The 10759-nt window shown below is 65.8% G+C and overlaps 1 protein-coding gene across 1 annotated transcript; it reads right to left on the bottom strand.

Annotated features, from left to right (window-relative positions):
- Positions 1-1501: 1501 nt before the first annotated feature.
- Positions 1502-8409, bottom strand: LOC146541841 (glyceraldehyde-3-phosphate dehydrogenase 2-like; the record flags this gene model as incomplete). The annotated part of the gene is made up of 5 exons (XM_085215508.1): positions 8324-8409; positions 6459-6497; positions 5800-5896; positions 3359-3465; positions 1502-1611 (listed from the first exon to the last, which is right to left on the bottom strand). Coding segments are annotated over exons 2-5 (343 nt in total), but the record flags the coding sequence as incomplete, so codon positions are not given.
- Positions 8410-10759: the final 2350 nt, after the last annotated feature.

Consider the following 10759-nt stretch of genomic DNA (forward strand, 5'->3'; position numbering starts at 1 on the left):
GGGGTCCCCTCCCCCAATATGGGGTCACCTCCCTCACTATGGGGTCACCAATGGGCCCTATGGGGTCCCCTCCCCCACTATGGGGTCACCAATGGGCCCTGTGGGGTCCCCTCCCCCAATATGGGGTCACCAGCATCCCCTATGGGGTCCCCTCCCCCACTATGGGGTCACCAATGGGCCCTGTGGAGTCCCCTCCCCCACTATGGGGTCACCAACATCCCCTATGGGGTCCCCTCCCCCAATAGAATCCCCCCCAATAGGGTCCTCCCCCCCCCACTAGGGTCTCTCCCCCCAGTAGGGTCCTCCCTCTCCTCCCCCAATGGGTCCCTCCCCCCCAATAGGACCCCCCCCCCCAGTAGTCCTCCCTCCCCCCCCAATGGGTCCCTCCCCCCAATAGGACCCCCCCCCCAGTAGGGTCCTCCCTCCCCTCCCTCCATGGGGTCCCTCCCCCCAATAGAATCCCCTCCCCAATAGGGTCCTCCCCCCCCCATTAGGGTCTCTCTCCCCAGTAGGGTCCTCCCTCCCCCCCATGGGGTCCCCACCCCCAAAAGAATCCCTCCCCCCCTCAGTAGGGTCCTCCCTCCCCCCCCGGGATGGGGTCCCTCCCCCCAACAGGATCCCCCTCCCCCAGTAGGGTCCTCCCCCCCCCACTAGGATCCCCCCCCCCAATGAGATGCCCTCCCCCTAATTACCCCCCCCGCCCCCCCCGTTAGGGCCCCCCTCCCCCAAGAGAATCTCCCCCCCATTAGGCTCCCTCCCCCCCAATAGGATCCCACCCCCCCAGTGGGGTCCCTCCCCCCCAATAGGACCCCCCCCAATAGAATCGCCCCCCCCACTAGGATCCCCCCCCCAATGAGACCCCCCTCCCCCTAATTACCCCCCCTGGCCCCCCCCAATGAGGGCCCCCCTCCCCCAAGAGAATCTCCCCCCCAGTAGGGTCCTCCCCCCCCCCATTAGGCTCCCCCCCCACTAGGATCCCCCCCCCCCAATGAGACGCCCCTCCCCCTAATTACTCCCCCGGCCCCCCCCCCCCAATTAGGGCCCCCCTCCCCCAAGAGAATCTCCCCCCCAGTAGGGTTCTCCCCCCCCCCCCATTAGGCTCCCTCCCCCCCAATAGGATCCCACCCCCCCAGTGGGGTCCCTCCCCCCCAATAGGACCCCCCCCAATAGAATCGCCCCCCCCACTAGGATCCCCCCCCCCAATGAGATGCCCCTCCCCCTAATTACCCCCCCCTCCCCCAAGAGAATCTCCCCCCCAGTAGGGTCCTCCCCCCCCCCCCATTAGCTCCCCCCCCCCCAGGATCTCCCCCCCCCAATGAGACCCCCCTCCCCCTAATTACCCCCCCCGCCCCCCCCCAATTAGGGCCCCCCTCCCCCAAGAGAATCTCCCCCCCAGTAGGGTTCTCCCTCCCCCCCTCATTAAACTCCTCCCCCCCCCATTAGGCTCCCCCCCCCACTAGGATCCCCCCCCCCCCAATGAGGCGCCCCTCCCCCTAAGTACCCCCCCCCCCCCCCCCCACCGATGCCTTCTCCACACTCAGGAAGACCCCCGTGGACTCCACCACGTACAGAGCGCCGGCGGCGCCCCACGGGATGTCGGTGGGCTTCATGCTGGGGGGGGGGGGGGGGGGGGGGGCAAAATGTGGGGGGGGGGTCAACGTCACGGGGGGCACCAAGGGGGGGGGTGTGGCAAAATGGGGGAGGGGGGCGGCAAAATGTGGTGGGCGGGGGCAATGTCATGGGGGGCACCGGGGGGGGGGGGGGTGGCAAAATGTGGGGGGGGGGGGCAACGCCACAGGGGGCACCGGGGGGGGTGGCAAAATGTGGGGGGGGGGCAAACGTCACGGGGGCACCAAGGGGGGAGGGGGCGGCAAAATGTGGTGGGGGGGGGGGGGGGGCGGCAAAATGTGGTGGTGGGGGAGGGGGAGCGGCGAAATGTGGGGGGGGGGGGGGCAACATCACGGGGGCACCAAGGGGGGAGGGGGTGACGGGGGGGGTGGCAAAATGTGGAGGGGGCGGCAACGTCACGGGGGCACCAAGGCGGGGAGGGGGTGAGGGGGGGGTGGCAAAATGTGGGGGGGGCGGCAAAATGGGGGGGGAGGGGGGGGCGGAAAATGGGGGGGGGGCGGCAAAATGGGGGGGGCAACGTCACAGGGGGCACCGGGGGGGAGGAGGGTGGCAAAATGTGGTGGGGGGGGGTCAATGTCACAGGGGGCACCGGGGGGGGGGATGGCAAATATGGGGGGGGCGGCAAAATGGGGGGGGGGGGCAACGTCACGGGGGGCACCAGGGGGAGGGGGTGGCAGCCCCCTCTGTGCCCCCCACCCCCTCCCCACCCCCCCCACGCCCCCGCCTGCACCCCCTGACCCCCCCCCATGCCCCCATCTGCGGCCCCCCCCTCCTCGGCCGCCCCCCCCCCCCCAAAGCCCCCACACCCCAATGCTGCCTTCCGTGATCATAAAGCCCCCCCGTGCCCCCCCCCCCGTGCCCCCGAGGACCCCCTCACGACCCCCCCCTGCCCCAATGCCCCCTCCCTGTGCCCCCAGGCCCCCCCTGCGCCCCCCCCCCTCCCTGTGCCCCCCATGACCCCCCCGTTGTCCCCTCCCCGTGCCCCCCAGGACCCCCCTGCGCCCCCCCCCCCCCCCGTGCCCCCCAGGACCCCCCCAAAACCCCCCCTGCCCCAATGCCCCATCCCCGTGCCCCCCAGGACCCCCCCCGCCCCCTCCCTGTGCCCCCCACGACCCCCCCCCCATTTCCCCCCCCCGTACCACTGGCAGACGCAGATCTCACCTCCATCCCCCCCCACTTCCCCCCCCCAGGACCCCCCCATGCCCCCTCCCTGCGCCCCCCACGACCCCCCCATGCCCCCCCACGTTCCCCCAATCCCCAATTTCCCCCCTAAGTCCCCCATTCTCCCCCCATTTCCCCCCCCACGACCCCCCCCCTGCCCCAATGCCCCCTCCCTGTGCCCCCCCCCCCCCCTCCCCATTTCCCCCCCCCCCCCCGTACCACTGGAAGACGCAGATCTCACCTCCATTCCCCCCCCCATTTTCCCCCCCCCATTCCCCCCCCCACGCCCCCCCCCGTATCACTGGCAGACGCAGATCTCACCTCCACCCCCCCAATTCCCCCCCCCCCATTTCCCCCCCCGGACCCCCTTGTGCCCCTCCCTGCGCCCCCCACGACCCCCTGTGCCCCATGCCCCCCCCGTACCACTGGAAGACGCAGATCTCACCTCCACCCCCCCCCAATTCTCCCCCCCCCCCACTTTCCCCCCCCCCCAGGACCCCCTTGTGCCCCCTCCCTGTGCCCCCATGACCCCCCCCCCCCCCCCCCCCCCCATTTCCCCCCCCCGTACCACTGGAAGACGCAGATCTCAGCTCCGTCCACCACCAGCTTCCCCCCCTCCACCTTCACCTCCCCCGGGAAGCGGCCGTGGGTGGAGTCGTATTGGAACATGTAGGCCTGGGGGGGGCGCGATTGTTGGGGGGGGGCACAGTTATTGGGGGGGGGGACACTGAATTGTGGGTGGAGTCGTATTGGAACATGTAGGCCTGGGGGGGGGGTGATTGTTGGGGGGGGGGCACTGAATTGTAGGGGGATATTGGAACATGTAGGCCTGGGGGGGGGCAATTATTGGGGGGGGGGGGCACTGAATTGGGGGGGGGGGCACTGAATTGTGGGGGGGCGTATTGGAACATGTAGGCCTGGGGGGGGGGCGATTGTTGGGGGGGGGCACAGTTATTGGGGGGGGCACTGAATTGTGGGGGGAGTATTGGAACATGTAGGCCTGGGGGGGGGCGATTATCGGGGGGGGGCACTGAATTGTGGGGGGGGGTATTGGAACATGTAGGCCTGGGGGGGCGCGATTATTGGGGGGGGGCACTGAATTGTGGGGGGGGTATTGGAACATGTAGGCCTGGGGGGGCGCGATTATCGGGGGGGGCACTGAATTGGGGGGGGAGTATTGGAACATGTAGGCCTGGGGGGGGGCGATTGTTGGGGGGGGCACTGAATTGTGGGGGGGGTATTGGAACATGTAGGCCTGGGGGGGGGGCGATTATTGGGGGGGGGGGGCACTGAATTGGGGGGGGGGGCACTGAATTGTGGGGGGGGGGCACTGAATTGTGGGGGGCGTATTGGAACATGTAGGCCTGGGGGGGGGGCGATGTTGGGGGGGGGCACAGTTATTGGGGGGGGCACTGAATTGTGGGGGGAGTATTGGAACATGTAGGCCTGGGGGGGCGATTATTGGGGGGGGGCACTGAATTGTGGGGGGGGTATTGGAACATGTAGGCCTGGGGGGGGCGCTGAATTGTGGGGGGGTATTGGAACATGTAGGCCTGGGGGGGGCGCTGAATTGTGGGGGGGTATTGGAACATGTAGGCCTGGGGGGGGCGCGATTATTGGGGGGGGGCACAGTTACTGGGGGGGGCACTGAATTGTGGGTGGAGTCGTATTGGAACATGTAGGTCTGGGGGGGGCGCAATTGTTGGGGGGGGGCACTGAATTGTGGGGGGGGGCATATTGGAACATGTAGGCCTGGGGGGGGGCGCGATTATTGGGGGGGGGGCCACAATTATTGGGGGGGGACACTGAATTGTGGGGGGGGCGTATTGGAACATGTAGGCCTGGGGGGGCGCGATTATTGGGGGGGGGGGGCATCGAGTTATGGGGGGGTATTGGAACATGTAGGCCTGGGGGGGGCGATTATTGGGGGGGGGGGGGGCACTGAATTGTGTGTGGGGGGGGGTATTGGAACATGTAGGCCTGGGGGGGGGCGCGATTACTGGGGGGGGCACAATTATTGGGGGGGGGCACTGAATTGGGGGGGGTGCAATTATTGCGGGGGGACACTGAATTATGGGGGGGGGCACCGAGTTATGGGGGGGGTAATGAGGATATGGGGGGGCATAGAGGGTTATGGGGGGTATGGAGTTATGGGCAGCATGGGGACACAGGTGTGGGGCTGGAGGACGGAGGTGTGGGGCTGGAGGACCCAAGGCGATGTGGGGCTGGAGGCTGGAGGACGGAGGTGTGGGGCTGGAGGACCCAAGGCGATGTGGGGCTGGAGGCTGGAGGACGGAGGTGTGGGGCTGGAGGACCCAAGGTGTGGGGCTGGAGGACCCAGGTGTGGGGCTGGAGGACTGAGATGTGGGGCTAGAGGACCCAAGGCGATGTGGGGCTGGAGGCTGGAGGACCCGGAGGTGTGGGGCTGGAGGACCCAAGGCGATGTGGGGCTGGAGGCTGGAGGACGGAGGTGTGGGGCTGGAGGACGGCGATGTGGGCTGGAGGCTGGAGGACGGAGGTGTGGGGCTGGAGGACCCAAGGCGATGTGGGGCTGGAGGCTGGAGGACGGAGGTGTGGGGCTGGAGGACCCAAGGCGATGTGGGGCTGGAGGCTGGAGGACCCGGAGGTGTGGGGCTGGAGGACTCAGATGTGGGGCTGGAGGACTCAGGTGTGGGGCTGGAGGACTGAGATGTGGGGCTGGAGGACCCAAGGCGATGTGGGGCTGGAGGCTGGAGGACCCGGAGGTGTGGGGCTGGAGGACCCTGGGACATGGGGGGCTGGAGGCTGGAGGACTGGAGTGTGGGGCTGGAGGACCCTGGACCTGTGGGGCTGGAGGACTGAGGTGTGGGGCTGGAGGACCTTGGGACATGGGGGGCTGGAGGACTGAGGTGTGGGGCTGGAGGACTGGGACATGTGGGGCTGGAGGACCCGGAGGTGTGGGGCTGGAGGACCTTGGGACATGTGGGGCTGGAGGACGGAGGTGTGGGGCTGGAGGACCCCGTGCCTCACCATGTAATTAAGGTCAATGAAGGGGTCGTTAATTGCCACCACCCGCAGCCCCTTCTCCAGGCAGGCGCGCAGCACCAGGCGACCAATGCGGCCAAAGCTGCGTTCATTAGTGCGGCGTTAATCAATTAATTAGCGCGGGGTTAATTAGGGAGCGCGCCAGGAGGGTAATTAACGGGGCAGCCTTAAAACGAGGGGAGATTTGGGGGGGGGTTGAAGGAGAGCAGACGGGACGAATGAGCAAACGAACAAACGAAGCGTGACGTTAATTAAAAACGAAGGCGTTAATTAAGGTAAATAAATTAATTAATCAGGCCTTGGAGTGTGAGAGAGCAGAGAAGCGAAGGAGGAAATTAATTAACGGCTCGTCGCTGTAATTGGGGGAGATGGCGGGGGGGGCAGAGAGCGAGAAAAGAATGAATGAATGAATGAATGAATGAATGGGGGGGGGTAATTAACGAAGTAGGTAATTAATGAGAAAAGCGGCTCGATGGCGGGGTGTCGCTAATTAGCGGGGAAGAGAAGCGATGAAGAGGGGAGCGATGAAGGTCAGCGGGCAGCAGAAGTGAGAGAAGACTTGGGGGGGGGGGAGGGGAGGAAGAAGAATCGTTAAGGGGGTCATTAGCGGGTAATTAAGGGGCGATTAATTAAGAGGCGCTCACCCGTTGATGCCCACCGTCAGCTCGGCCATGGCTGCAGCCCTGCGGAACGAACGGCGACGCGCTGAGGTCGCCCCCCCCCCCCCCCCTGGACCCCCCCCACTTTTAATCCGCTTTTGGGCGCCGCCGCAGCAGCTTGGGGGAGGGGGGGGGGGCGGTGACGTCACACGGGGGGGGAGGAGGCGGTGACGTCACACGGGGGGAGGGGGGGAGTGAGGTGGTGCCGCACGTCCGCAACTGGGGGGGGCGTTGGGGGGGGCAAAGGGATGTGGGGAGGGGATGGGGAGGGATGGGGGGGGGGGGCACAGGGATGTGTGGGGCAGAGGGACGGGGGGGCACAGGGATGTGTGGGGCAGAGGGACGGGGGGGCACAGGGATGTGTGGGCGATGGGATCCATGGGAGATGTGGGGCGGCACGGGATGTGTGGGGCAGGGGGTTTTTGGGGGGGGGGGGAGGGAGCTGGGGATGTGTGGGGCAGAACAGCGATGAATGGGGGGTGGGGCAGAAGGAGCTCGAGGTGCACAGGGATGTGTGGGGCAGGGGGGCTTGGGGGGGGCAGGGATGTGTGGGGCAACACGGGGATGTGTGGGGCAGGGGGGTTTGATGGGGGAACAGGGATGTGTGGGGCAGGGATTTTGGGGGGGCGCAGAGATGTGTGGGTCAGGGGAGTTTGGGGGGGCAGGGAAGTGTGGGGCAGGGGGAGTTTGGGGGGGCAGGGATGTGTGGGGCAGCACAGGGATGTGTGGGGCAGGGGGGTTTTGGGGTGGGGGCAGGGATGTGTGGGGCAGGAGGGGTTTGGGGGGCACAGGGATGTGTGGGGCAGGGGGATTTTGAGAGGGGGCACAGGGATGTGTGGGGCAGGAGGTTTTGGGGGCACAGGGATGTGTGGGGCAGGGGAGTTTGGGGGGCAGGGATGTGTGGGCAGGGGGCTTTGGGGGGGCACAGGGATGTGTGGGGCAGCACAGGGATGTGTGGGGCAGGGGATTTTGGGGGGGCACAGGGATGTGTGGGGCAGGGGGGTTTTGAGGGGGCACAGGGATGTGGGGCAGCACGGGACGTGTGGGGGGCAGAGGATGTGTGGGGCAGCAGGTTTTGGGGGGCACAGGGATGTGTGGGGCAGGGGAGTTTGGGGGGGGCAGGGAAGTGTGGGGCAGGGGGAGTTTGGGGGGGGCAGGGATGTGTGGGGCAGCACAGGGATGTGTGGGCAGGAGGGATTTGGGGGGGCAGGGATGTGTGGGGCAGCACAGGGATGTGTGGGGCAGGGGGGTTTGGGGGGGGGGCAGGGATGTGTGGGGCAGCACAGGGATGTGTGGGGCAGGGGGGTTTGGGGGGCAGGGATGTGTGGGGCAGCACAGGGATGTGTGGGGGCACAGAGATGCGTGGGTCGCCCCATAGCTGCCCCATATCAACCCCTAACAGCCCCATAGCCGCCCCCCATTGCCCCCCCCCCCACTTTTCTCTCCAAAAACCCCGTTTTTCTCCCCCGCCTCCGCCGCCCCCCCTCAGGAATTGCTCAAAATCGCCCCTTTTTCACCCAAAAATTCCACCCTCCCCATTTCCCGCCGCGCTCCCGAACTTCTCACACAAAAATGCCCCAAAAATCCCCTTTTGCTCCCCAAAAAGTGTTTTATAGCCCAAACCCCCACTTTTCTCTTCACCAATTGACCGAATTCCCCACTTTTCCATCCCAAATCTCCACTTTTCCCTCACAGACCCCCCCCAGCTCCGCTTTTTCCCGCTCGGTCCACCAAAAACCCCCGCTTTTCCCTCACAGATCCCCCAAGCTCCGCATTTTTCCTCACGAATTGGCCGAAAAAGCCCTTTTTTCCCTCAGAAATTCGCTTTTCCCGCCCGAACCGCCCCCCACCTTCACGCCTTTTTCCCGCTCAGCCGAAGCGTCGAATGAGGCGCCGCCGCCGCCCCTCCCCCTTTTATAGACTCCGCCCCGCCCCTTTCGCGCCAGGCCACGCCTCCGATTGGCGCGCACCGCGCATGCGCAGTGCGGGGGGGCTTGGATGAGCGCGGGGCATTGTGGGATCGTGGAGGACCGCCGGGAGGGGGGTGGTGACGTCACGGGGGGCAACACCGGGGGGGGGGGCAGCCGGGCGACGCAACGCGGTGCTGCAATGCGGGGCGGTGCAACGGGGGGCTGCAATGCAACGGGATTCTACAGAGCAGCAGTGCAGCACCGTGCAATGCAGCACCGTGCAATGCAGCACCATGCAATGCAGAGCAGTGCAGCACCGTGCAATGCAGCACCGTGCAATGCAGAGCAATGCAGAGCAGTGCAATGCAGAGCGGTGCAGCACCGTGCAATGCAGCACCGTGCAATGCAGAGCAGTGCAGGACCGTGCAGTGCAGCACCGTGCAACGCAGAGCAGTGCAGCACCATGCAATGCAGCACCGTGCAATGCAGCACCGTGCAATGCAGAGCAATGCAGAGCAGTGCAATGCAGAGCAGTGCAGCACCGTGCAAGGCAGCACCATGCAATGCAGAGTGGTGCAGCACCGTGCAAGGCAGCACCGTGCAATGCAGAGTGGTGCAGCACCGTGCAATGCAGCACCGTGCAATGCAGAGCAGTGCAATGCAGAGCAGTGCAGCACCGTGCAATGCAGAGCAGTGCAATGCAGAGCAGTGCAATGCAGAGCAGTGCAGCACCGTGCAATGCAGCACCATGCAGTGCAGCACCGTGCAATGCAGAGCAGTGCAATGCAGAGCGCTGCAGCACCATGCAATGCAGCACCATGCAATGCAGCACCATGCAATGCAGAGCAATGCAGCACCGTGCAATGCAGCACCACGCAATGCAGAGCAGTGCAGCACCGTGCAATGCAGCACCGTGCAATGCAGAGCGGTGCAACACAGAGCAGTGCAGCACCGTGCAATGCAGCACCATGCAATGCAGCACCACGCAATGCAGAGCAGTGCAGCACCGTGCAATGCAGCACCTTGCAATGCAATGCAACACTGTACAATGCAGCACCATGCAATGCAGAGTGGTGCAGCACCGTGCAAGGCAGCACCGTGCAATGCAGAGTGGTGCAGCACCGTGCAATGCAGCACCGTGCAATGCAGAGCAGTGCAATGCAGAGCAGTGCAGCACCGTGCAATGCAGAGCAGTGCAATGCAGAGCAGTGCAATGCAGAGCGGTGCAGCACCGTGCAATGCAGCACCATGCAGTGCAGCACCGTGCAATGCAGAGCAGTGCAATGCAGAGCGCTGCAGCACCATGCAATGCAGCACCATGCAATGCAGCACCATGCAATGCAGAGCAATGCAGCACCGTGCAATGCAGCACCACGCAATGCAGAGCAGTGCAGCACCGTGCAATGCAGCACCGTGCAATGCAGAGCGGTGCAACACAGAGCAGTGCAGCACCGTGCAATGCAGCACCACGCAATGCAGAGCAGTGCAGCACCGTGCAATGCAGCACCACGCAATGCAGAGCAGTGCAGCACCGTGCAATGCAGCACCTTGCAATGCAATGCAACACTGTACAATGCAGCACCATACAATGCAGAGCAATGCAGCCCCACGCAATGCAGCAGAGCAGCAGTGCAGCCCCACGCAATGCAGAAGAGCACCACGCAACGCAGAGCAGCAGCGCAACACCGTGCAACGCAGCAGCGCAGCCCCACGCAATGCAGAGCAGTGCAGCACCGTGCAATGCAGCACCGTGCAATGCAGCAGAGCAGCAGCGCAGCCCCATGCAACGCAATGCGCCCCGCAGCCCTGCAATAACGAGGCGATGATTTCATCCCCCCCCCCCCCCCCAAACTCAGCCCCTTTTATTCTAAAACCTTTATTGAGTACAAAGCCCTGAGGAGGGGGGGGGGCCACCCCCAAAAATCGGTACAAAACCCCACAAAGACCCCCAAGTGGGGGGGGGGGGCAGAGGGGGGGCACAGGTATTTCCCCCCCCCCCCCCCACACACACCGCGCCGGCACGGATTGGGGAGGGGTGGGGGAGGCAGAGCCCACAGCGCCCCCCCACGGATTGGAGGGGAATCGCAGCGTCACCACGTCAAACCACCAGGCTGTCACGGCTCACAGCGGCGTTCTGGGGGGGGGGGGGCGGGGGGGGCAACAAAAACCAACAGTGGGACCCCCACCCACGGGACCCCCCCACCCAGAGACCCCCATTGAGACCCCCCCCCCGCCCCCCCCTCATGGGACCCCCATAGGAATTCCCCCCCCCCCCCAACCATTGGGACAACCCACCCCTGGGACCCCCCCCAGCCATGGGACCCCCACCCATAAAACACACCTGGGACCCCCCCCCCCCCACCCATACAAACACCC

Source organism: Meleagris gallopavo, unplaced genomic scaffold (genome assembly GCF_905368555.1).
Source record: "Meleagris gallopavo unplaced genomic scaffold, MGAL_WU_HG_1.1 scaffold_82, whole genome shotgun sequence".
NCBI lineage: Eukaryota > Metazoa > Chordata > Aves > Galliformes > Phasianidae > Meleagris > Meleagris gallopavo.